The sequence below is a fragment of the Pelmatolapia mariae genome, linkage group LG6 (genome assembly GCF_036321145.2).
Source record: "Pelmatolapia mariae isolate MD_Pm_ZW linkage group LG6, Pm_UMD_F_2, whole genome shotgun sequence".
Classification (NCBI taxonomy): domain Eukaryota; kingdom Metazoa; phylum Chordata; class Actinopteri; order Cichliformes; family Cichlidae; genus Pelmatolapia; species Pelmatolapia mariae.
In genome coordinates, this window is record NC_086232.1 from 2,039,506 (window position 1) to 2,067,180 (window position 27,675).

The following is a 27,675-nucleotide window of genomic DNA, read 5'->3' on the forward strand; positions in this document are numbered from 1 at the left end:
TTATTTTTATTGCGACAAGTCTGCTGTTGGACGCTGGCATCAGAGTTTAATAGTACTGACAAATATGTCGGTCTTTGAGAGTCTGTTACTCAGTAATAATATGGATTTGTGAGAAGAACACATAATTATTGTGGGATTACGTTTATTTGGCGGCCTCTCGGCGTTGTACAGGCCTGGATAAGTTACAAACCGAGCAGCCTCTTCTACGAACAGTTGGTCAAGCTAGCCGCCTGTAGTAAAATAACGGAAGACGCATCGGTGGGCTGCTAGCTGATTATTTATCTTTGAATTAGCCAGGAACTGGTACAGCTAGCTACTAAGACAAGACCCCATCACCGCTGAAAGGCTGGAGTATGGATTTTTGACGGATACAACGACTTTTCTGTCATTCTAACCGCAGGAAGAAAAAACATGACCAACAGTGAAACATCGGATTTACTGTGTTTGGAACCTGAACCTCGCAGGTGAGGTGAATTGTTAGCTATCTGCTAGCCAGGGTTAAGCAGTACAGACGGTTAGCTAATGTTAATGCTTACTCGGGCAGCAGCGTTGTACTGAGCTTTAGCAGTCACACCGTGTGTCAGTGGAGTGCCTGTATGAATGGTATTTTTGGATGTCCACATAGCTCATAGTAGCAAGGCAGAGCCTGTGGCTGTGGCCGTACTCTCGCGTCCTGTGGCTCGGTTTCGTTTTCCCCATCCCACTCATTTCATGAAGATAGGCTTGCCCGTGTAAGCTAGCTATCACCGGAATTTAAATCTTAGCGAAATTTTCTCCAATCCCTTTGACGTTAGCACCATTCTCGGTGGCTAATGCTCTGCGTCCCCACCCCGGCTTCAGAGTGGGCTGTGTGTCGCTCACTCGAAGGCTCAGAACATTCCGTCAGCTTCTGCTTCCTGAGTATTGGCAGTGAAGCCCTGACACCACTGCACAGTGTCTCTGAAAGGATGGTAATGATAATGACCACCATGTTAACACTGGCAGCTTCACAGAGCCGTTTAGCATGACGCCTGTCCGTCTGTAAAGACCAGCCTGGCAGGGCCGAGTCTGGTCCGCTGCCTGCTTCCTTCATGTAAATCAGGCAGCCGCCTGGCTCTGCGGGCTCAGCCGAACATCCCCGGGCTGCGCTTGACACGTTATTGGGTTTTTTCCTTTTTCAACGTGATTAAAATGACAATCCACAGTCAGTGTTCGGAGATTATAATCTTTGAGTAAAAGCCATCCTTTTTCCACTTTGCATATATCAAGGCTCTATCTGCTGCTGGGACTGCAGCAGGATATACACACCCAGTATCTGTGTGTGCATAGGTGCTGACAGCGCTGTAGGCTCCTTCAGATGTAAGGTGGTGCCATTGTGCTTGTAGATTTTCTTGAAGGGTGGAGATTCTGCCTGATGGGGAGCATGAATCCACTGTGAAGTACTGACTAGCTTACATAAGACCCATTGCTGAAAAGAGGAAAAACTTGTTAGAATTGTACAGGGTCTGTCTGTGGGTTATATTAAGCATTTCCATCTGTGTTTGCACATGTTTAAATCTGCACCATTTTGCTCAGAAAAATGTAAAGAAATGAGTGGTGGCTCAAGAATTTTGCGAAATACTCTTGGTGCTTTTGGATCCAACATTTTTGAATGCTCCCTCAGGGTGACCACATACTGCAGTCCTGACATACGTACTTTCATTTTATTTTTTTTTATTTTTTTTATAACTTTGTTCGATCAAAATGATGGTTTTTTCCCCCTGCCAATTAATCTCTAATAGAAATGGACTGATCCAGGCTTTAAGTGAGCTGTTAAATTTTCGTAGCTAACGTTTGTTCACAGCAGAGTTATTGTAGTTTTATCATTTCTAGTTAGTTTTTAGACTTTTTGTTTTGAATTCAGTTTGGTTTTAGTTTCCAGAGTGGATTGTCTTATTTCCTCTTAGTTTTTATTGTTTCAAGATGTTTAGTTTCAGTTAGTTTTAGTCTTTTTAATCATTACTGTATGGAGGCCATGTGTCAGAGGAAAGTTTTTAAGAAAATTAGTATAGATGGTACAGTAAAAATATAATTTGTGAAAGCAGATGACTCACGGTGTAATTGTAGACATCAAGAGTCTCAAACATGTCTTTCAACGCGTTGGGTAAGTTTATTTTTTTTTATTAACAAACCAACAAATACTAAGGATATTTCCTCTAGACATTTATTCTTTTTTTTTTTTTTTTGTAAGTTCAGAAAACCATTTCAGTTTCTTTTTTAAATCAAAAGTCTGGTTTTTATATAACTAAAATGTTTTTCACCTCAAGTAACCGGTTCCTCGTACCTTGTTCTGAGAATTATAAAACATTGTCAGTCTTACGGACATTGAAATATAACTGATTCAGGCCTAGGTGGACCCTGGCAGACTGACTGGCTTTACTCAGTTTCCAGAAATCTGGATTTACTCTGGTAACCACTGGGCATCTCGTATGGGAGCTGTAGTCTGCTACAAAGCCTACAACTCATCAACCCACATGCTTCAACCTGACGTCCACCCTAAAGGTCAGCTTAAAGCTAAGAGCCCACACAAAAGAGTGTGCCAGTGAGGGCACAGTCCCACTGAGGCAGTAAGCTGACAACTGTATGTGGAGATGCCCAACGAGCTGCTGCACCGATGTCCTCCACAGAAACACTCAAGAAGGGTCCGTGAGGTCGACATTCCTCCGGTGTGATGTGCACGCAGGAAGTTGTAGTCCTGGCACTCGTATGCCATCACAGTGGCCTCCACCAGCACCTAATGTGCCAGTCAGTGATGGGGCATAAGCTTCCTTCATGAGATGAGTCCAGATACAGAGCTGGTTCCCTTTTCCTAAACCTCTTAGTCCTACTCCCCGTTGAGGGGATTCCCACTTTCCCGGTCTGTGCACCAGGAAGTGTGTTGTGCCCAATGAGGGGAGGTCCTTGCTGCTCCACATGATCAGACTGTAAGCTAACCTGTGCAGTGTCACAGAGCAAGTGCGTCCCACTGTTGAGTCTGTCCTAACCAAGGCATGACTATATTTCAGGAATGGCAGGAAATGCCTGTAAACCAAAAAAACTGCCGTGAGCTCCAAGTGACAGCAGCTCTTACGAGTGTGATGGAGGAGCTGGTTGAAGAGAGGATCAAATTCAGCCTCAGCATCTTAAACCATGTCCCTATACTAGCTTTCCCAGTTTATTGTTGGGCTTTGCTGCAGTATCAGAAAGGCAGGGATTGGCCTGTGACGCTGCCAGTCAACATCGGTTCCAGTCAACGTTCTGCCAGCACAAACACATACATGCAGTGCAGAGGGGGCGACAGTCTGTCCCCAACACACTTATTTTTAGGTTTTGACTGTTCTCATCAAATTACCAGCAACACTTTTTACTTAGTTAACATGTTCATTTACCAAAGTCGCGTACATAAACTAACCGGTAAAGGCAAGCTACAGAGGTTTGGCCTGTGAGGTAGAATTACTCTAGCACAGTCTGACAGCTTATCACAAGACAAAGCATCGTCAGGCCCTGGAAACACCAACTGCAGTCCATGGGCAAACTTTGAAGTTGACTATAAAATGATTTTCTGTTTTTGCCATTATACTTCCCATTTGAAGTTTCAGTGTACACTTAAACACTGAGATTCGCACTCTGTCAGATTAGTTCCCTCATTGTCTTTTTCATAGAGTTTTACACTTGCAGCATAAGATGGACATTCTTGCTGCCTTCTCCCATCCAAATGCAGGATTACTTCCCAAGTCCCTGAATTGGTTCTTGGTCCCCTGGGAAAATCCCTGCTGTGAAACCTAAAACATTTCTTCTCATTATTTGATTTGTAAGCAGCCCTGCTAATCAGAACAGTCTGAGGAGGTAGTGTTTCCAGCACCACTGACTGTAGCACCTCCAGTTACTGCTTTCTTAATAAAAGTGAATGCAGTCAGTGAGTAATTCCACAGCAGCAGCGTTTGATCCTATTGATCGGTGACAGCTGATCAGTGAATGCAGCTCCCAAAGGCTGTGGAAAATAATAGTTTCTCTTCCTGTTCTTACCACTATAGGAGCATCCTGACCAACCGTGGGACTGGATTCAGCTGTTTGTGACTCCGGACAGATTCTACTGCTCCAGTGTTTCATCTGTTTACCCACCAGACGAGGAAACGTGTTTGCATCCTGAGGAATACTCAGTACACAGCTGGCCTTTGGTATCTCTATTTCCTACATATTAAGGGCACTACTTTTCCCTTCTTGTTGAGGTTGTTTTTAGGGCACGGCTCTGGAGAGACTGTAACCTCCACGGGATTGTTGTGGGGAGGGTGTTATCAATGCCTCAGTGCTCTGCTAGGGAAGGAAGTGGAGGGAGGTCCCTGGAGGAGAGGGCACAAAAACACAAAACTGCCTGAAGCTGGGATGCCCGACATTTCTGTTGCATAACTGACACCCATGAAACCAGAGGAGGAGCAGAGTAGGTCCGTGTTGCCATGGCTGGCTGATGTGATACCACTACCTGTTTACACATAGCCCGGGCCTCCCTGTTTGGCTCTTTCTCAACACTTTCAATACTAATGAAAGGGATACTAATGGATGGTCTACTGGATTTTCCCCCAGTTGTTTTGGAAAGTGTTACCCACTCACAAACTGCCTTCTGTCTTGCGATCACATCTACAGTGCAGCTTGCAGGTGTGGTGGTTTGAATCAGCCACCAGCGGGGTCTAGGGATGCCCCGACACAAGAAAACCAGGCTACTCCATTGGCCCGCTTACAGACTGCTGTTTCTAATACAAGTCCTGGACTGAAGGCCAGTCGGGGTTGATGCTTTCTTTTTAATTTAAAGCCTGTCCTCGGATCGTTTCCCTGACCTGAGAACATTTTGCTAGTGTGGACAAGCTTGTTGCTGATGTGAAGGACTCGGCTTTTAAAAAACACAAAGCAGTGACATTTTCATCCAGTGCTTTATTTTTCATTCACACTTTTTTTTTCTTTTTAAGCCTCATCACATTTCTCACTGCTTGCTACCCAAACAGCTCCACCTCTGCGCTCACCCTTCTCCTATTTGAGGACCAATCAGGCTGCGAGGTTCTGTTACAATTTGAGTTTTTTCACAGCACCAAAGTTCTAAATAGTTTTTGTTTTTCACAATTAGCCATTCTCCATTTAAAACTGTACTCTTATCATTTTGCCAAAATTTTTTTTTTTGTTTGTTTTGTTGACGTTTGCGGACCGATTGTTCTGGGACCTTTGGGAAAGACCACCTTCTGTCGTATTCATACTTGACTGACACGTTGGAATAAACAGAGTAGAACTTTAGTGTATTTGCTCGTGGCACACGGTGGATCAGACACCTTCCTCTTTACGTTCAGTGGCTTATTTGTGCAGCCTGTCTTCCCACCTGTTTTTTTTTTTAGGCAGACGGGGAAACGAGGCTTTTACAGCACAGACCTGTAAGCTTATTTTAATCTGTCACAGTTGATCAGGATTGACCTAAGAACCTGAGATAACAAGCATCCACCCCTCCTCCCATCTGAGCGTGCAGTAAAGCATTTTTCTCTTTTCCATCTCAGAAGTGAAACCTTCCAACTATTATCGACAGTCCCTGCACACCAAACCCACTCTGTACACGTAAGGGAACGTTTAAGGCTGATGATAAATGACTTTGGATAGCAGTTAGTGGACACAAACATCACTACTAACAGGAAGTGATGCCAGGCAGTAGTAGTAAGAGCGGAGGGCGGGGTCCATCCTCGTCCCCCCTCCCTCATGCTGTAGTCCCGTCCAGCAGACCCCTGCGACCCTCACGCTACGTTCCTGTGTCAGCAGCAGCGTTCTTCCTCGTCGGCTCCACCACGCTCTTCTTCTGTTTCACGTGAGTGCAAACACTGCGCACACACACAGTTCATGGGCTGTGATCATTTCCATTGTTTTATTGCTCCGTTTGGATATTTTACAGTCAGCGTTGTATGTTTGGGTAGCTAATGTCACTGATGCCTCTCACTTACCTGGATAAGCACAGACATGGATATCTGTCCCTGTGAGAACATTCACTGACACTCAGAGTGTAACTGTCACAGCTAACCCTTACCCCAGTGTTTCCCATAGAAATATATGTTACAGGTCTGTGTATGCAAAATGAGGTGCACCTAAATATATTAATAAATAATGAATATATCCTTTGTTACTTAAGTAAAAGAACAATAATCCAGTGCCTGCGGACACTGTGTAAAGAATGAGGACTGAACATTGTTGAAGTTGCCCTTTCACATTAATATATGTTATAATTAGTGCTGTTGATAGATGAAAAAAAATTAACTAATTGATCTCAGTTTTCTGTAATTAATCGCAATTAATCACAATTACTTGATCAATAGCCTGGTTGCAATTACATTTTTTCAGCTTTATGTTTAAGCTTTTAACAGACATTTATACAGTATAATGAAGTAAATGCAGAATGTGAAATGCTTCAATTCAAAGAGAATTTGAATAGTTTTCTTCAGTCTTTTAACACAGGTTCTCTCCTGTGAAAGTTTTCAAAAACAACCTATATACTAATAGGTAAGTATACAGTGTTAAAAAATAAATATATATATATATATATATATATATATATATATATATATATATATATATATATATATATATATATATATATATATATATATATATATATATATATATATATATATATATATATATATATATATATATATAAGCACTTAACATGTTTATTAAACATCTTGAACATTCATGTTAACAAAAAACTCTGTAAACAAGTATCCGCTCTCTCTCTGTCACTCTTGGGGAGGCACTTCAAGTCCCTGAACGAGGAACCAAAGCTCTGTAAAGCGCCGGTCTCAATGATATTAACACGTCTGCAGTTTGTTACAATCCACTTGGCATCAGTCAATATCCGAGGTCGACTTACTGAGTCCCCGATGCTCTGTGAGTGGTTTGTCGCAAAGTGCTAGCAGCATCCCCGGCTAACGTATGCTTCGCATCAATGTGATATTTTAAGCTGGAAGTGATTCGGTGAAAAGAAAATTCCTTCTTGCACAACGTGCATAATACTTTATGTCAGTCGACTGTTCCGTCTTGTTATTTTTTTTAATGCTCAAATTTCCCATCGAGAGGGCTGATGTGCGTTTATCATCTTCCGTACTGAGTTGATTGGTTCAGCTGCCCGTCACTACCAGATCTACTGCCCAGTCGGGCATGTGGGAAGGTAACTCTACTTGGACAAACTGCCTGAAATGCGCTGACAGAAACATTTCAGGGATTTTGAGGCATTCTGCACTCCAGATGCGTTAAATGTGTTAAAAATTTTGATCGCATTGACTGTGATGGCGGATTAATTTGTGTAAACGCGTTAATTAGTTATAATATTATGATGAAAATATCAGATGCAATCATTACATTTGGTTTTGGCTGTGCATACAGGACGTAGAGATTCATTTATGACCAAACATGAGGTTTAAAAATCTTTTTTAAACTCTTCAGCACCCTGTGGCACGTATGTTACTCTCTCTGACTGTGGAGACATTAAAAGTTGACAGGAACTGGTTGCTGGTAATGACTGTAGAGCTACAATAAAGATTTTCTTTAGTCATAATGAATTGGCAGCCACTCGATGTGTTTGTTGCTAATAGACAAATGAGTGCACACAAACTGAGCATGAATATTTCATGCAGCAACCTGGGAGCCAAAAGTCATTGTTTAACGTAAACTAATGAACATTTTAAAGTGGTTTTTCCACCCGTACGTGAGTAATTAAGTAAAATGTGACTATCACAACATGTAAACTGAGTGCATACCTGGAGCATGTTCCAAAAAGCAATTGTGTTGTTCTGCTTCAGTAGGATTACCAACCATTTCACACTCATGCTCGTGCTCATGTATTCCTCCCTAATGTTTAACATATACTACCAGAGTCGCTCCTCTTCTTATGAATGTTGGGAGTACTGCTTTTTAATCTTCTGCTTCCTGCCTGCTCTTCATTCAGGTGGTCATTGAATAAGGGGCGGGTTTAAAAATCGATTTCCTGATTCAAATCGATTTTAGTTTGAATAAAGTGACATCGATTCATTAAATCCTGAATCGATTTTTAAATATAAATGTATTTTGTCAGAAATGCCAGAATCTCAGGTTAAAGCTCACAAAACTACGTCAACAACCGGCGAACAGCTAAAACAGGAAATGAGCGCAGGTAGTCCATGGAGTCCACACAAAGAGGTAAACACACAGCGTGGATCGTGGACACGTCGGGTGCTGAACGCAGACATCTCACAGATTCTGATGCTGCAGGTTTCGTAACTCCGACTAAAACTGACTGAACCAGCAGCAAAAGAAGATCCAAACTACACTTCACGTTTGATAAACGTCGTCATGAATTCTCTCTGACTTTTGCTGTTTTGCTTCCACCACGATAAAATCGCACTTCCTGCACAGCTCTCTCTCTCTCTCTGTACTTCAAGAACAGTTTCCCGTCTCAAATCTCTGTTTTCTGCATTATTCTCTGCTTATTAAGCATCAGTCTACTGTTGTCAAAGAAATGTAAACTTTTTAAAATTATACCAAATTACAAAACTCTCAGCTGTGTCTCTAATCAAACTCTGTAACTTTGCTCTGCTTCACTTCAGCAGCATCAGCTAATGTTCACATGCTGATTCGTGGATTTATTATCTGCTATAAAAGCCAGGCCAGGAAAATCTCCTTCATGTTTTATCCTCAGTTACTTTGACACAAAGACATCTGCTGTGATGTTCACACCTCTAAAGTCTCACAGCGTCAGCTTTGTTTTTATACATAGATACAAAAATGTGGACATGTACTGATAAATGATCAGAATTATAATATTTCTGAATCGAATCGGGAGCTTGTGAATCAGAATTGGATCAGTTGTAGAAATCAGTGACGACGCCCAGCCCTACGCTTAATCTTGTTCAATAATCAACTTTGATTCAAACTCTTCTTTTTTTTTTTTTTTACCTGAGCCACAGCACGTAGCTAAATACTCCCAGTACCACAGACGATCCATTCAGAATGATTCTCACTCACTAACATATCCATGGTGGCAGGAATAGAGTTGGTGATGAGCAGGTTTCATGAACACAGCTGTTGGTTTACGTGTGCATGCAGGGCGAGAACATTTCTGTGCACACGTTATTGAATGGGGCCCAGCACGTCCAGTTAGGGTTGTGCTGATGGACGACGCGTCACAAATCATTGATGGTCAAAGTAAGCAGTGGTAGCTCGCCAGTCCAGACCATTTTAATTTCACTGCTCCTTTAATGCATTCTACTTTTAATAATAATTATTATGAATATAACAAAACTGTATTATTATAATGATGATGATGATGATGATGATGATAATAATAAAAAATTCAATTTGCATTGGTAAGGTTTCCTCCTGCCCAGACACACAAAACGTGTGTGTGTGTGTGTGTGTGTGTGTGTGTGTGTGGCACTGACACTGGTCTAACATCATCAAATAAAAGAAAGCAGAGGAATTTTGTAAGTGATGTACTTTTTCAGTGCTCCATTGTAGTGTGACTGTGCATCTGCAGAGACACTTGTTTCCATTTTTACCTCTTACCTGTAAAAGGCTAATGGAGTATTGTCATTGGCTGCTGGGTGGCCACTGAAATGATACCATAGGTGTATCTAGTAGGAGTCTGAGGGGTAGCACTAGCTGCCAGTATTTATTTATTTTATCCCACTGGTGGTTTTTGTCCCAAAACTATAAACACTGTGCCATGTGCACATTATGTGCTTTGTGGAGGGTGGATAACCTCCCCTGCTACATGGTGGGAATGTTGTCGTCCACTGGAGATGCCAGAGGGGAACAAAAGGACAATGGGAGTATTGAGCAACCCCACCCCCAATTCATTGTTGACATTAACCCCTTAAACCGCCAGGATGTTCCCAACAGGTTCACTTACCTGCCACACACATAATAGCATACATTTAGGGGGGTAAGCAGACTCTGTGAGAATGCTAAGCCAATGAGGTTACAGACTACTATCAGTAATCTTGCAAACACCTCACTCTGGTGTGCACGTGTGTCAGGAAGTGTGAGAACAGGGAAGGAAAAAAAAAGTGGGCGTGTCCTCTGTAGGAGAAACATGAATATGTCAGATTGACAGGCGTGCGTGCGTGGGAGGGGGGGGGGGCTTATTATGGTGGTCAGTCAGCTCTGTGCATCAGATTAGTGAAGAGAAAATAGGCCAACATCTGTCACCCTGACAAAAGCTCATCATCTGGTCTGCCACTCTTTGTTCCTCCTGCTGTATTCTCTGTCATGTTGCTGTGTATGACAGTTAAAATGGAGATTGTCTTTTTCCTTTTTTTGGGGGGGGGGGATTTCATTGCTTGTCGTTTTTATGATCCCAGTGTCTAATAATTAAAAAAAAAACAAACAAACAAAAAAAAAAAACGCCCCACACAAGTTCAGGATCAGAAAGATCCAGATTTTAAAATCATGATTGTTACCATCCAGCATCGCATAATTCATGTTGCTTTTGTTTTTCAAAGGCGTCCAGCACTGGACCACTCGGATCCAGACAAAAAAAAAACATTGTTTTATTTATTGTTTTATTGTTTGTTCATTTATTTCAAACAAGTAAACAATATACAGGTACATGTAGTAAAGAAAATAAGAGAGGAAAAAAATACTATACAAAAGTCAATACATTTCACTATTGCTACTGTTCTGATTCATTTACATGTTGAAAGTGAGTGGGAAGAAGTACACACTTATTTAATCCCACCCCTTTGCCATAAGTTATCAGTTAATATTTAGTCAGCTTCCTTACTGATATAATCTGTAATTAAAATAGTGAACATCTATCTATCGATCTATCTATCTATCAATCGATCGCAAGCCCTGCAGGAGCACACCAAGGTGCTGTTCTGTTAGATCCAAGAATAGAAAAATAGTGGAAGTTAGCAGAACAGCTCCTTTATAAACATTTTCCTTAGAAAACACATCCCTGTACAGCAGAGGTGCAACTCCAGTCCTCCAGAGCTGCTGTTCTGCAGCTTTTAAATGCATCCTTGTTCTAACACACCTGAATCACATGAATGGCTTGTTGCCAGGCCTTTGCCAAACTTAATGGCATGCTGAAGAGGTAATCCAACCATCTGATTCAGCTGTGTTGGAGTAGGGATGCATTTAAAGCTGCAGGACAGTAGCTCTGGAGGACTGGAGTTGCACAGCTCTGCTGTACAGGGATGAACTGTTTGAAGCTCTGCTTTTATGACTCTGCTGTGCTGTAGCAGACACATGTGGGCTTTCATTTTACCACACTGAAAGGTTTACCAGGTAGCCTCTGATTAGTCTGTTTATTGGTAATCAATACATATATACCGTGTGTGTGTTGTGTTACTAAGTTCTTTTTTTTTTTATTAACATTTTGGAATCACTGTACAATACCATCAAGTTCAGCAATTTGTCACTACATGTATTTCTTTTTCTTTCTTTTTTTTTCCGTATTTGAACAACTAAAATATCCATGCGAAAAAAATGAAAAAAGAAGAAAAAAAATAAGAGAAAAAGAAACAAAACAGAGAAAATAAATAAATAAATAAAAAATATAAAAGGAAAAAAAAATGGCATGTAGGGAGTGTGTTTTTGTTTCCATTAATATAATTAATATTTCCTCTAGTCTTCTAGTAGTTAACAAAATCAAAATCTAAAGCAAGTACTGGCCTGCGTTTTTTAATGTAGTCCATCCATTTCTTCCATCGTGTTACAAACAGGTCCCTCTTGTAGTTCACATCTGCTGTCATTTTCTCCATTCTGTAAATGTCCATTGTGATGTTCATCCACATGTTCATAGTTGGGCTCTCAGAAGAAAGCCATTTTTTTGTGATGGCTTTTTTGCCTGCTGCCAATAAAATATTAAACAGATATTTATCGTTCTTTGTCCATCCTTCTGGCATAAGTCCAAAAAATTGAGTTTTACTTTCCAAAGGTAAATATCTTCCAAATGTCTCGTGTATAGCTGCATGTATTCCCTTCCAATAAGTTTTAATGACATGACAGTCCCAGAAAATATGATAGTGATTTGCATCTGTATTTCCACAATTTCTCCAGCAGGCGGAAGGATTACCTTCATAGTGAGATTTTTGGTGAGGTGTAATAAAATATCTTGCCAGACATTTCCACCCAAATTCCCTCCAGCTCTGTGAGCTGCTACATTTCCATTGATATGCCCATATTGTTGTCCATTCTTCCTCCTTTATCTCTATTCCTCACTCCATTTCCCATTTTATTTTGATATATAAGGTTGAGTGTAATTTCATATTTGTTAATCCTTTATAGAGGTCACCTATAATACCTCTGTTTTTATTTGAACTGTATGCCCTTTTAAATACATCTAGCAGCTGTTTACTTAATTCAGCCTTAACTTTTATCTTTTTGTTGACAAAATGCCTCATCTGTAGATATCTATACAGATCCTGTGTTTCTAATGAATATTTCTCTTTCATTTTATCAAAACTAATTAGTCTCCCATAAAGCTGTTAATCCTTTATTTGTCCAATCTTTAAATCTGGTGTCCAATTTATTTGGAGCAAAATGTGTGTCATATGCACACCACTTAAGAGTTGCTATATCCTCTTCTAGTTTATATTCTTTTATTACTGTTTCCCAAATTTTAAAAGTCAACTTGATCCATGGATTTTCAATAGTTTTTATTAAATCTTGCAGGCTGCTGTCTGCTATAATAGCTTGTATGGGGATGGAAGTCAGACCCTCCTCAATGTCTTTCCATTGAGCAACATATGAAGGATTACACCAGCATATCATAGGCCTTAATTGTGCTGCCCAATAATATTCCCTAAGAGAAGGTAAGCCCCACCCCCCTTTTCCTTTGTTAAGTTGTAAGGTTTTAAACCTAATTCGGGGCCTTTTTCCTTGCCATATGTATCTTGACAAAATTTTATCCCATTCATTAAATTGTTTCTGGTTAATTTCTATTGGTAATGTTTGAAATAAATATATTAATTTAGGAAGTATATTAATTTTAATTGAATCTATTCTCAAATATAAACTTAAATATGGAATTAGATTCCATCTTGCTATATCTTCCTTAATTTTCTTTTGTATTGGTAAGTAATTTGGTTCTGATAGTTCTGTAAGATCCTTAGGTATTATGACTCCCAGATATTTAAAGTACTCTGTTTGCCATGCTAATTGGTACTTATTTTTGATTTCTTCTGTTACTAAGTTCATTTGTTCATACAGTTCAACCTCTATCCAATCTTCTGCTGGAATAAGGATGATCCCAATTATTTAGGATCACAAGCATCACTGTGTAGTCCTCGAAATCAACACTGAACATTTAAGATGTTGTCCAATCCAATGAGCCCTGAAATCTCAGACACTCGTGCTGCCAAAATCTTGCTTTGGGTTAAAGGTCCTTTTCATTATACCCACTCAGGTAACAGACACTGTCTTATTCCACTGTGCCAGAGAGTGCAATGATCACAGTCCCATATCGTTGTGCTAATTCCACACGGGCCTTCATTACTTTGAACACATCAAATATTATTTCAGTATGTATTATTTGCTCCCATCTCCATCTGAAGGATCACACTGCCTCCGATGTTAACCTTTAAAGAGCTCGCTCAGTGATTGGCTTACTTTGAATCATGTGACACTTGCAGCTTTAAGTCTGGGGGCATGTTGTTTACATATAAATTCAAAATCCTTGGTTATGAAATCAAACCATCTAAGTATAATGGAGTAAACGTGGTGCTGCAGCTTTGCTACAAAGACCGCAGCCTCACGTTTAACGACAGTCAGCTCTAACAGTTCTGTAATGTATTTGTTTGGACATCTCCAACGTGAGGCTTGGTCTTGTTTCAGGTGTCCGTGGCTTTCAGAGCGTTTCTCAGTGGCCATCCCCATCTACAATGGCATCATCTTCCTCTTTGTTTTGGCTAACTTCTGTATGGCCACATTCATGGACCCTGGCATCTTCCCCCGAGGTGAGTGCATGGATGGTTGAATGAACGCCTTTAATGCTGGGTGTCACCAAATAGGTAACTTGTGTCAAACAGGCAGGACTTGGATAAAGTGATGGATTAAAGCTGCAGACAGCAGCAGCACCTCAGTGAGGCACGCTGCACAGGAAGCGTGCCGGGGCTCAGTCGTTGGGATGTCTTACGTCCTTCTAATTTGATTTTGTCGAAAACAAAATTACATCTAAAATTCAAAAGGGCCCTCTACCCATCATCACCACCAGGGTGTACCTACAAATGAAAACTCCAAATTGAACATAAAAGCCTCATCGTGGTGTGAGGTCTGTTCAGACTACTATTGAGATGGATACAGTGGAGCTGTGAAGAGGAGTTTAGCAGCAGGCATCATTTTGACCCCATATTTAAGTTCATTTTAATCAGATTTTCCTAATGTAAAGCAAGCTTTGATACGGTTTTTAGGTTTGTGATTAGTTGTTATCATTTAGATCATTTCATTATGGTAAACATTAAACAACAACAGCTAAAAGATAAAATAATGTAATTATTACGGAACATAAACATTATGAGTTTTGGATAACGTGTGTTGTTAGTTATGCTAAAATAAAATGTTTTTATACCATCTTTAAAACTGGCCTCACAGCTGGCTACAAAAACTGTTCATCTTATCCACATCTGCATCCGATCGCCTCGCCCTGTCGTCCACGCTGCTGTGTTCTGGATTTGACTCTTTATTTGGTGGGATTAGCTCTCCACACTGTGGATTCTCTGCTAGGATCCCCAACAGTTCAGAACGGCTGTCCCGCAGTTGTCCATGCGTTCAGTCACACGCTCTGCTCCGGCTCATTTCTTATTTAACTACAGTCCTCTGTGTTTTTAGCTAGCTATCTCTGGCTCATGTCAGAGCAGCCTCTTATCAAAATGTGTGTTCCTAGGCAACCCAGCATCAGTGAATTTACATCATATTTTACATTAATTTCTGTGGGGTCAAAACAACATCATAAACATGTTTTGTTTTTTATTTCTTTTGACCTGAGTCTGAGGTGAAAAGTCTGACATGAAATATGAGATGATGAGATTTCAGTTTAGTCACAGGATTGTTAAAATACCAAGGGGTCAGAGGGCCCTTTCTTTGAACGGCACTGACATGGAGAGGCGACCCGTGACCTTTTCCACACGACTGGCTTGTTTAAAACAACGTAAAAAACAGTTGCTATGAAAGAGTAAATTGTTTCTACAGACTGAAACCTTCTTTGTAGTCCATCATTTGAACATGGACGCCTACGGTCAAACTCAGGTGGACTGAGTGGACAGCTGCGAGCTTTGGCACTTTCACTGCCTCACTTTTGACCAATAGATCGTCAGTTTTAGGATTGTGTGTGTTCTTTGTGCAGCCGAGGAGGACGAGGACAAAGAAGACGATTTCCGTGCTCCGCTGTACAAGACGGTGGAGATCAGAGGGATCCAGGTCAGGATGAAGTGGTGTTCAACCTGCCGCTTCTACAGGCCGCCACGCTGCTCCCACTGTTCTGTCTGCGACAACTGTGTTGAGGTGTGTTTGACTTTTTACATTTAGTCATTTATTCTTCATATGAACAGTTTCTGAATGTTGCACGCTGAGTAAGCCTGCACTATAAAGTTCACTGGCCACACACAGCCCAGTTTGATCTGAAACAGTCTGGAAAGGTAAAATGATTGGCTAGAATCCAAAGTGTATGACATCTCAGGGGGAAAAAAAAGCACCGAAATGTGCGCTGCTTTTCAGTCTGGTTACTACCGTTTATGTCAGAACCATAATGGCACCGGATATGGGTACCCATCCCTTCTCCTTAGTGCTCTGTGCAAGTGTGTATGTGTAACCCCAGGACAGACAGTCAGTCTTTTACAGGGTTTCCATGATAGAACACTGGCAGACCGTCCCAGGCTCCGTTCTTCACTGTACATTTGTCTGATCCCTGGATGAAAGTGCTGTGTGACAAATAAGGAGGCGACATGTTTTATTTTAATGTTCCAGGTACAAAGGTAATCTACGTTGCTCATCTGCAGCAGTCCAGGTGTTGGATCCATGTCTGTATCAGCAGATGACCAAAGATCTCTGATCTCAGGACTAAACAGTTGTTGATATTGTGACCTTCCTCTAAACATGCAGCTGTAGAATATTTCAAGCCTCTTGTCTTGGGATCACATGGGAGAGTTGTAATCAGAGTATTCTGTTGAAAGTATGTCACATTCCCAACCTGCACCATGCTGCTGACTCAGACTGCAGATGACAGTTCTGTATATCTGTTGAGGACTTAATGAGGTTAGACTGGAAAGGTGGTGCATGGAAATAATGCTTCTTAATGGCTGCATTCATATTTCAGCCTCCTCTGACAGTATCTTAAATGTACCCCTGACTCTGCAGGACTTCGACCATCACTGTCCGTGGGTGAACAACTGCATCGGCAGGAGAAACTACCGCTACTTCTTTCTCTTCCTGCTGTCTCTGACAGCCCACATCATGGCTGTGTTTGGCTTTGGGCTGCTCTTCATCCTCTACCATCGGCAGAACATTGACCGCCTGCACGCCATTGTCACGTATCCTTTCATGTCCCGTGGATCTGGTACTCTAATCTGGTTTTACATTGCTGAGTTACTGTCAAGTTGTTTAAATGAGGCACTCTTCCCCCCCCCACTGTGGCGTGGGAAGATTTCACGTAGCTTTCTAAGAAAAGATGGGTCCAACCCCACCCAATCAAATCTTTGAATTGTAAGGGGTTGTTCGAGAATAAAAACACACGATATAAACGCATTCATCTGCATAAACTGGCCTAGGACAAGAGTACATTCTGGCTTTGCTCTCCCCACACACGCCACATGTTGTTTTGCACCACCTGCTGTCATGGTGTCATGTCCATCACTGCTCTCCATAGGCCTTGATCTGTTGAATGTAATGTTAAGATGCTAAGGTCCTTGACCCCCCACCCGTGCTCTCAGGCTCGCTGTAATGTGTGTCGCAGGCCTTTTCTTCATCCCTGTCGCTGGCCTCACTGGCTTCCACATAGTCCTTGTGGCTAGAGGCAGGACGACCAATGAACAAGTAAGTAGAAGTCAGTGTTCCACACATGTACACCAAGAACCCGGAGTTAGCTCATTCAGTTCAGGTCAGTGTTATTTATATAGTGCCAATTTGTAACAATGGTTGTTTAAAGACACTTTATATTAGGTAGAGATCACAGACAGAGAACCCCAAATATCAGACAACCCCACGGTGACAGTGGGAAGGACAAATGTCCTCTTTGGCCCTTCCACTGTGCACTGTGGCATAGGGAAGGATGTTTGTTTTCCTGGCAGAGAGACGGTGGTTATCCTTCAGATGGTCCTCACATCCTACTGAATGCATGAATTTGAAAGTGGATACAGGTTAACAACCATTTACACCCCCCCCCCCGCATTGTTATATTCTCCATGTAAGTTTTTGTGACGTGTCTGTCTCCAGGTAACGGGGAAGTTCAGAGGAGGTGTTAACCCTTTCACCAATGGCTGTTGGAAGAATGTCTCTCATGTCCTCTGCAGCTCACAGGCACCCAGGTCCGTTCTTTGTTTCCCCTTTTTATTTGACTCTCTTGTCGGGTGTCGTGAGCATTACATACCCTGTAACTCATCACACTTCCTGTTTTTAAAATTAATCTCTTAAAACTTGCCACTGAATAGTGTAATAACAGAAACAGCTGGTGAGAAACTAAACAATCTGTGAGTTATTGCTTTGGTGTTAGTGTTGAAAGCTAAAGTGATCAGATGAGGGATTAAGAAGAATTTGGATTTGATACTAATCATTAGCACTGTGCTGTATTTAAGAGAACGCACAAATAAATACACATACATATATATATGAATGAATGAAGTGTGCTGCTCACTTGATGTGTCACTGCATTGGAAATGGCTTGGACTATTTAATAGTGGGAGGAGTTACTGATGTGAATGCTCTCTGCAGGTATCTGGGCAGGAAAAAGTGTGCACAGAGTGTGAGTCTGCAGCCTCCTTTTCTTCGGCCACAGCTGACAGAGGCCCAGCTGGCTGCAAAGATACTGGACAATGGCATACAGGGAGATCTGCACAGGGTAAGAGGCGCAGGAAGGGTGCTCGTGAAGCTTTACTAAAGTGCCACAAACTGCGCTGTGCTGGCTGGCTGCTTCAGCCTGCCGGTAATAAACAAGTGTTATGCAAGGGTGCTGTGCTTCTCATTCAAATCTGCACTTGATAAGTTTGCATATAGGCAGGTCCAGATGGCAGCAAGAGCTTTAAAAGCTGTTTGAAATTCAACAGGCAGAAATCCTGTAAGGTCACAGCTGTAAAAACCCAACCACATCCATCAGGCTGCGTGCTGCGGAGCTAAGGATGCAAAAACGGGATCCTGTTTATTGAGTTTGGGTTTTTATTGTTTGCTACACCTTTTTCTTGGTGTCGTTTGTATTTTATCTTGTTTCTGTTTAGTTTTGTTTTTTTGTTGCTGTAAGAAACAGCTAAACACCTGCAAGTATTGTACTTGTTAGGAAATAGATGGAATAATTTGTTCTAGTCGCAGGTCGATGATTGATTTTGTAATCGTATGTAAACGTATATCAGAGCTGTGGCCATGGGTTGGACACAGAAACGCTGTCACTGCTGACAGACCTGGGAGACCAAAACGTACAGCGAGGGTGTGCTGGGGATGTCTGACAGACGCCCCAGTCAGCAAGATCTTCAACTTACACCTCAGGCAGAGGTTCACCTCAGGGAGGCTGGAGACACTGAGTCCGAGTGGACCATGCTCCACACCTCCATTGCTTAGGCTACTGAAAGGAATGGGGCCTGCACGATCCTCGGTGCTCCTCGTGGCGGCAGTCCCAGAACCAGATGGTGAATACTGGAGGTGAAGTGAGCCGTCAGGCTGAAGGAGGAATCTTATTGGGAGTCCACAGGCAGCTGACAGGTACTGGCAGGCCAAGTGGAGTGTGGCTCTGGCAGTGGCTGAAGCCATTCAACATTGTCACAGACTCTCTTCATAGTTTTTATAGAGTGTCTGGGCATAGTCAAGTGGTGGAGGGTCTCCACAATGTTGGCCGCAAGATTTTATCTTTGCTTTTTGCGGAGGATGAGGTTCTTTTGGCCGGTGGTGACCTCCAGTTTGCACTGGAGTAGTTTGTTGCTGAGTGTAAAGTGGAGGGAATGACAACAGGAACCTCCAAGTCCAAGTCCATGGTTCTCAGCCACAAAAGACTGGAATGCCCACTCCGGGTCAGGGATGAGTTACTGCCCCAAGTGGAGGAGTTCAAGTATCTCGAGTCCACGAGTGAGGGGAGAGTGCATGCAAGATTTACAGACAGATTGGGGCGGTGTCTTCAGTGATGGAGATGCTGTACAAATCTGTTGTGGTGAAGCGAGAGATGAGCATGAAAGGGAAGCTGTCAATTTACCACAGCCTCTGTTTAGTGACCGAAAGAAGGAGGTTGTGGATCAGAGTGTCAGGAATTAGTTTCCCTTCAAGAGTCGCTGCTCCTCTACCTGGAAAGGAGCCAGCTGAGGTTATTCGGACTTTTGACTAGGTTGCCTCCTAGGTGAGGTATTCCAGGCATGTCCTACTAAGAGGAGGCCTTGCTGTACAGAATATATCACTTGGCTGGCTTGGAAACATCTCAGTGTCCCCCTGGATGAGCTAGAGGAGGTGGCTGGTGAGGGAAGGCTGAGTTTCTCTGCTGCGACTGTTGCCCCGTGACCCAAACCCGGATAAGCAGCAGAGATGGATGGATAATTTGTTCTTTCACTTAGTCTTTGACCTTTGGCTCTGCCTGTGTTACAGTCAGGAACGTTTTCATTTAAGTTGCACATGGACAAACTTTATGTAAAGTTTCTTACAGCCTCACACCACCCAGCAAAAGTCCATCTGGGTCTGACCCCAGGCTTCTTTCTACTTTTCTTTTCGGATTTGGTTACAAAATGTCTATATTTCACCAACAGATGGGTAATTCTGTCACTTTCTATCTCTAATTCTCGCGTTTCTTCTTTCCAGTCAAAGTCCAGTCTGGAAATGATGGAGAGCCAGTCCTGTGACGCTGAGCCACCACCACCTCCTAAACCAGAGCTCCGCTACCCAGGAATTACCAGAGGAAACACAGAGGGTGATTTGCTCTTACTCTGTCTGCTGCAGTTTGTCTGCTTCCTGTTCAACATATAGTTGCATAGAAAGGTTTGAGAACCCATGCTCAAAGGATTTAATATTTATCCTCATCGGAAGGCTTGTGGTTAGTACTGTTGCCTCACACCACGAGGGTCCTGGGTTCGAATCCCCGTGGCTGCGTGGATACACTGTCATGCATGAGATTACTTTAATTCGTGATTTTGGATGTGGAGGTGAGTGGCTGTCTGTCTCTGACAGCTGGGATAGGCTCCAGTATTCCCAGCTCCCTGCCAGTACTGTGAACGTTTAGAGTCCCACAAGCAGCAGAGGGTTGTAAGATGGCATGTCTTACTTCATAGTATCATTAAAAACAGCAGCTGTGTTGCACTAATATGATGAAATCTCTAAATTCATTGTCAGAGGTTTGAGCTTTGAAACGAGCCCTGGTGACTGATGCAGTTAAAATGCTGAATAAGCAAAAATGCCCGACGAGTTTGATCCAAAGATCAAATCCAAAATCCATCAAACCTCATCAGGCTTTGTGTTGCACACTGATAGACGGAAGGTTCAGTTGAATCCTTGTGAACAGTGGAAGCAGACGTCACAGCATCTCTGTAAATGAACAGAAGGTTAAAAACAAGAGGAGAAGGATCCTAAACGCACCTCAAGAAGACCTCACACACCTCTGATCTAAGAATATTGGACAATGTTTGGCCAGACTTCAAAGCAGTGCATGCAGGACACCCCAAGACCTTTTGCAGAAGGATGGACTAAAGTCTCACAAAACCTGAATGACTCTTAGCTGTCAGAAGAAGCTGTGCTAGTATGAATCATGCAGGGTGTCCAAACATAAAACACTAATCTGTGAGCATGTTGGAAACATTGTATCTCTGCATTCACTCACCTACAGCTCTTCTATGCTAATGGTGCTCAGTGCACATGAAGGAGATTCTGTGCTCATTTTGTTTCTGTTTCTCTTCCCACCCTCCAGAGTGCAGTTTGCTGAATAAGGCCCCTCCCACTCCCACTATGTACAAATACAGGCCCACGTACAGCCCTGGCAAGAACCACACGGCGCTCACACATGCTTACGCCAACCAGGTAATGCACGCAGAATACAAGAGTATGTGCTACGTGTCAGGCTGGACTTCCACTCGTCCCTGCTTCTGCTTCTTTGATCATTTTTTAATCTAACATCTCCATTTCTGTTTTGGTTTTTATTTTTGTTTCTCCTTTTGATTTCCTGTCGGCCATCTTGGTTTGGTTTCTCAGTGGCTTTCTGTTGATCAGTAAGTGATTGTGCTGAAAGCAGCTTCCTCCTCTTATCTTCCTTTTAACTTGGTTTCCTGTCTCCTTCTGTTTGCACTGGACGTGGCTGAAATACTGTAATGAAACCACTGAAAACAGACTTCATGACTCAGTTTCAGCAGCGTTCTTTGAACACAGTGAGATATGAACGTGAAGCAATCAGGACTGCCATAAATACACTGGTTCTGCTCAGTATTTGTGCCCATGTCTGGTCCATATCACTCCACTCCTCAGTTTGTTTTCTTTGTTAGTTCTCCTTCCTGGTTAGATTTGTGCCTTGTAGCCCTTTTCCATTACCTGGGGTTCCAAGTGATCCGAAAATGTGATGTCAGCAGACCGCATGCCAACGATTGGCCAGTCAGGGACATCACTCGACACGTCATGAGAGAAACTCCCACCATTTTTAAAACACAGCAGTGGGGAAATGCAGAGTGTGACACAAAGCCACACATTGAGCCTTGACGTGTTCCTTTGTTGTGGTGTTCATGTCGCATACAAATGACATCACAAGATCTTTGGCTATACCGACCCCCCGCGCGTTGGGTGGCAGTCGTAATAGTTTGAGTCACATCGAGACGATCCAAGTAGGTACTAATGGAAAAGGGCTTTGAGTGACTGTGGTTGTAGCTCTGTACGATTCCTCTTTAGTGTTTAAACATCAGTGTACATACAGCGAACGCCATCATTTGACCGTCTCAGAGATGATTATGGAAGACATTCTGACTGACATGTTACTGAAACATGCAGAGTTTAAACCAAAGCACAGCACAGGAAGCTCCAAACATAGTGCACAATAGGAGGATCCAGAAAGTCTGATGAACACTGGCATCATTATAGTTAACATTATGATGATGGAGCTGTCGCCAAGTTCATCTGGAAATCAGGGTTGTACAAAGAGCAGTTTGGTAAATGGGCTGGTTCTTTTAATAACAGTGCTTTTTCACTCTATTTGAGCACTTAGAGCACTCTCCTATTAAGTGCTCTTAACCTAACATGCACACACACTCTGATGGATACACTGGGGGATACTTGTGAAAGCACAGTCCAACCACCGGCCTTCCGCTTAGATGACCCACCCCTGACTAATCACCATTAGTTAGGGGTGGCTGTTGTGTCAGGCTGTCACCACTAGAGTGCAGTATGACTTTAATCTTCCCTCATGTGCTCAGCTTCTTCTTGTTTCTTTTTCCTCCCTCTGCCTCCCTTCACCTTCCCTCTTCTCTCTCCTCTTCCCTCTGGCTCCTCCAGTTAAGTCGAGGGGAGAGCGTCGGCAGTGCCAGGGACTCTTCCTCCTCCACCTCTTCCCTCCTCCAGGCCAGCCAGCAGCCTGGTTTCCGCTCGCAGCCCAGCCTGGATCGGAGGGAAACGTCGTCTGAAAGAGTGGGAGGGGGAGGAGGAGGGGAGAGGAGGGAGGTGGGGCGAGAGGGGGGAGGAGGAGGAGGGGGCATTCCTGGCTATTCTCTGGGCGGGCGCTCCTACCCCTCCTTCTCCGACCCCACCGTCCTGTCTGGAGTGGCGTCGCGATCTTCCAGCTCCACGCACACCTCGGCGGGCACCGTCCACGTCTCAGAGGCCACCACCACCTCCGCCAGCTTCAAGAGCTTAGCCAATCAGACACCCCCGCCCCACCACCCGTCTCGCAACGGGAGCCTGTCTTACGACAGCTTGCTAGCAGGCGGCGATGAGTTTGACAAAGGAGTGGGCGTGAGCTCGGTGGCCCCCGACGTCTCCGGTGGGAGACCCTGCACGCCAGCGGCGGGTGGTGGCTACAGCTCCCCCTTCCTGTCCTCACAGCAGAGAGAGGCTGAGATGCAGTCCCAGTCCACCCAGTCACCCCACCACCACCACCGTTCTTCTCACCACCACCACCCCTTCCTCCATCACTCCTCATCCTCCACGTCTTCCTCCCCACCGCCTCCACCAGAGAGGGAGCGCCTGCTGGGCGAGCCCCACCTACCTGCAGCGCCTGCCGGTCAAACCTCCTCTGCTCCACCGCCCCCACACCACCACCACCACCATCACCATCACCACCACCATTCCCACCACCACCATCATCACTCCTCGTCCTCTTCCTCCACCTCTCGTCCTCCACGCTTTGCTGCCCCTCACGCAGGGCCCCACCACGCCTACCCCTATCGCACCCGTTCGACTGACACGCCTCTGGGCTCCTCCTCCACCACGCATCCTCCCCGCTCCCCACACCCCCCACCTCTGGGCAAGTCGCTCTCTTATTCAAGTGCAGCCGCCGCCGAAATGCAGTACCGGCTGGTCCGCAAGGCCTCGGCGTCGGCCGGAGCAAACGCAGCGGGGGTAGGAGGAGGTGGAGGAGGAGGCGGAGGGATGGGAGGAGGAGGAATCCAAGTGCCGAAGTGAGTATGAGTTTCAGCTTTTGTCGGGACGATTGGTTTGACACTGAAAAAGCGCCTGCTCGCCTGAAACCTGACTACCTGATTGACTGCTCCTCCTGCTCCTGCTCCTCCTCTTCCCTTCTCTCTTCCTCCTCCTCATCCTGCCAGACTTCCTGTGAGTTTCTCATTCTTCTCCCTTTGCTCGTCTTCCATCCATCTGTTGTGCGTTGTTTGTTGTCTTGTGCGTTATTGCCACCGTCTGTTTGGTCACCATGATTTGATGTGCAGTGATGATGATTTTAATCAAACTGAGGAGCCCAGTGTTTGTGGGAGAAGTGTGGCTCGAGCTTTTTACTGCTCCTCTCCTCGGTTTAACCACACAGGAAGTGAAAACTGAAGGAGAGGTGAAACTTTTCCTCCCACAGTCCTGAAGACTGAGCAGCAGCACAGTGTTGCTGTTAAACTGAGGCTCAGTCTGACCGTTGCATGATGACGTTTTCAGTTTGTCTGTCTCGTCTCTCATTCCTGTTCTTTTCCATCCTGCTCGCTGTGTTGTGTACACTGCCAAGGTGTTTCTGTAACTCTGTACGATTATTAAAGGAAAGTGAAAAGCATGATTCACCGTTCATAAACTACTGACCTCTGTGTACATACCAGCATACTAAAGCTAGCTTTTCTAGCAATGGTTTGGGTTGACCTGATGTGAACTGTAGCATCGACATGGCTGAGGGTAGCACCGCCCACCGCCAGTATTTCATACACAGGACCAATCAGCGTAAACACTTTTTATTGTCACCGTCGGTAACGCAACAGCCCAACTGTGTGTCCATGTTCACTGTGGAACAACGCACGCCGTAACTACGTCCACTTCCACTCTGACTTGCCAAATTCTTTCTCACCGATCAAAGCGATCCAATCATTCCTTCATCTCCAATGTTTAACATAAAATGTGCTCAAATCTAAATGTAGTAAATGGTGGCATCCATCCAAATGTAGCCGAGCTTCAGTGATAAAATTAGCAGGAGAGCTAACATGGCTAACACGCTGCAGCCCGCAGTTTTCAGTAAAATTGTTCTTTTCTGTCTTTTCCTAAAATCAGGGATGAGCTGATGCAGATGAAATCTCTGAGTCGGATTAATGGAGGTCAGCCCTTCTCCTCAACTTCCACCTCCTCCTGCTCCGCCCCTTCCTCTCCCTGTCACCCAGTCAAGACGTCCGCCCCGCCCAGAGCAGCCTGTCCCAGCCCAGCACTGATGCTGAGTCCTGCCCACAAGCCCCAAGGCAGCGGGGTGAAGAAGGTGACTGGTGTCGGGGGCACCACCTACGAGATTTCAGTCTGACTGGCAGTCAGCCTCCAGCTCCAGGACCAGTGGGACAAAGTGGACGTAGCACTACGTCTTTATGCCCGCTAAGGAACAAATTCAGATTTTACCCAACAAAACAGCTTCCTGCTGTGGACCTGGACCTTACTTCTCATTGGCTGTGTGACTGAGCAGCCCCTCCAATAGAAACCTGGACTAAAGTGAGGCAGAATCCGAGGCGCTGCACTAGAAAAGACTAGTTCTTGGTCCAAACAGACCCCACGTTGCTCTCTTCTGCTTAGGTCTGTGTGTGGCACTGTACAAGCATAGCAGCGAAAAGGCGTTAGCACTGCCAGGGATAGGGGCTGGATCCCCGCGGGGTCCACTCTGGAACAGGTCTGGACTCGAGCTGAGTTTACCTGATGTTTGTTGTCTCTCTCTTTTTTAGACCTCATCATTTTCACACTTGTATTTAGATCATGAAACTGTGGAACTCAGAGGGCTCCCCTTAGGACAGGTGATGAGTCACACCAGGGGGAGTGCAGGTAAAGCGTGCGTTTACCAGCAGCATCCACCTGATGGAGCACAGTCAGGTGGCACTGGACCACGTGTGTGTGTGTGTGTGTGTGTGTGTGTGTGTGTGTGTGTGTGTGAGAGAGAGAAATGCTGAAACCGGTCAAAGGGAGCTGTTAGCGCTCTGTACCTTTCTGCTTGGATGATGATGATGAACTCTGAGTTGATTCCTGATGGAGGAAAGAACAGTGTAAGATTTGAAGGGGAGGGGGAACGAGCAGACTTCTTTCTCTGCTTCATTTGTCGATTTATTCCTAGATGTGAATATGATTCCATGTTTGTACAGGATGATGTGATTTTTAAATGTGGTTTCCTGTTTTTTAAAAAAAATAAAAAGTGGACTGCAGCATGCACTACTCCAACACGCCCCTGTAGGCCGCCATGTTTGGCTGCAGACGCACAGGTCATTCCATCTGAAATCATCACATTTGATTGGCTTAAAAATGGTTTAAAATGGGACACGTGTACTGATTGTAAATGCAATCTGCAAATAATCATGTGGATAGTTCATTTAAAGCAAAGGCCCATCCGTTCACTTTCAGGCCCTTTCCTTTTTTTTACTCTCACTTTCAGATGTGAGTCAGTGTTTGGACGTGAATCTCTCTAAAGTGTCTAAAGAAAACAGGCTGACCATGAAACTGAATCAGGATCAGTCTTTACCTTCAGGTGACTGCTGTTGTGATTTGGTGCCGTATAAATAAAACTGGACTGAGCTGAAACACCAGGAAGCTCTCAGTGTGGGCTAGTTGGAAAAACTGCAGAAGACAAGTGACAGTTTGACAGTAATGCAAACATGTAGAATACTTTGAAGAAAAAGATCAGCAGACACGCTGATCCAAATGGACCCAGGTGCCATATGGTACTCTGATTATAACCTTTGTTTGTAATATCAGCAAGTTTCATGTCCTGAAGAGTCTCACAGCTGAAGAGAATTTTTCAAGCTACAGATAAATGTAGGAAAGGACGAGGAATGAAAACAGGATGTATACACATTAGAGAGTGTGTGTGTGTGTGTGTGTGTGTGTGTGGTGATTTCAGATGGAACGACCACATGTTGTGTTGTCTGAACAAACTAAAGTGAATCTGGAAACTGTTTTAACCTCTCGTTGTTAAGGGTGGGGCAGGATTTTGTGGAACATGAGCGAATGCCTTGAAAATGCAAGTGTTGTCCTTTTTTTATTTCACCTATTTAAATTGACATTGTTTTATATGAATTTCTATGGAAATCTAGCTATTGATAAATATTGCAGAGTTTTTAATATTGACCCAGAAGAGGTTGTGTTTGCCATTGTGTCAGTTTGAGCCTCTGGATAAAACCATTAAAGCAGCACCTCCCATTGCTTCAGGCTGATGCTTCACAAACATGTTCCAGTTCTCGCTGCAGCACGACTCTGTGAGATGACAAAGTACACACATTCTGTACTCAGGTAGAACAGTAGTACAGATACTTGCATTAAAAAATACTCCAGTAAAAGTAGAAGTACTGACTCAACGTCTTTGGTCGAGTACAAGTGAAAATGTACTCGGAGTAAGAAAGTATCTCCTTGAAGGACAATTTTGCTAACCGTTTTAATGCACAGATAAGTGGACCTGCTGCTATATTATGATAATAAAGTAATATTAGTCAAATTTAAATTCTAATTCTAATGAATGACCTCAGCTTGAATCTGTTGTTTGGGACACAAGCAGTAAATAATGAAACAGAAATATAAACATTTATATTTGTTTCTGGGTGACTTTGCGTAAACATTAACCCCTGACTGCACTCATTTTAAAGTGAGATCCAGGAGGTGCTCGGGGGGGAAATACTCATACCTCACAATAATTTAGTGGTCAAGCTGTGATCAGCTGACCTGCGGCTCGTTGTGGATTTACATAACCAGATGTGAGCAGATGTGTCCTGGCTGATGTCCATCCACTACACTGACACTATACTGTTTACAGTATACAGTTAGTATAAAGTCTTAACTCATCTTAAATGCAGGTTCACGTCTGCTACACTCGCTGTAACCTAACACTAACCAGTACACTGTGTCTCAGTCCAACACAGGGCTTTACTG

The 27,675-nt window shown here is 43.7% G+C and overlaps 1 protein-coding gene across 1 annotated transcript; it reads left to right on the forward strand.

The window, feature by feature from the left end:
• Positions 1-24: 24 nt before the first annotated feature.
• Positions 25-26,955, forward strand: zdhhc5a (zinc finger DHHC-type palmitoyltransferase 5a). Its single transcript, XM_063475622.1, has 12 exons — positions 25-464; positions 4,032-5,833; positions 13,837-13,958; positions 15,344-15,501; positions 16,354-16,526; positions 16,926-17,028; positions 17,428-17,519; positions 17,923-18,049; positions 19,978-20,086; positions 21,077-21,186; positions 22,642-23,762; positions 24,841-26,955. Exons 2-12 carry the CDS (start codon positions 5,670-5,672, stop codon positions 25,079-25,081), a joined length of 2,520 nt encoding a protein of 839 aa, XP_063331692.1. The 5' UTR covers positions 25-464; positions 4,032-5,669; the 3' UTR covers positions 25,082-26,955.
• The last annotated feature ends 720 nt before the right edge of the window (positions 26,956-27,675 follow it).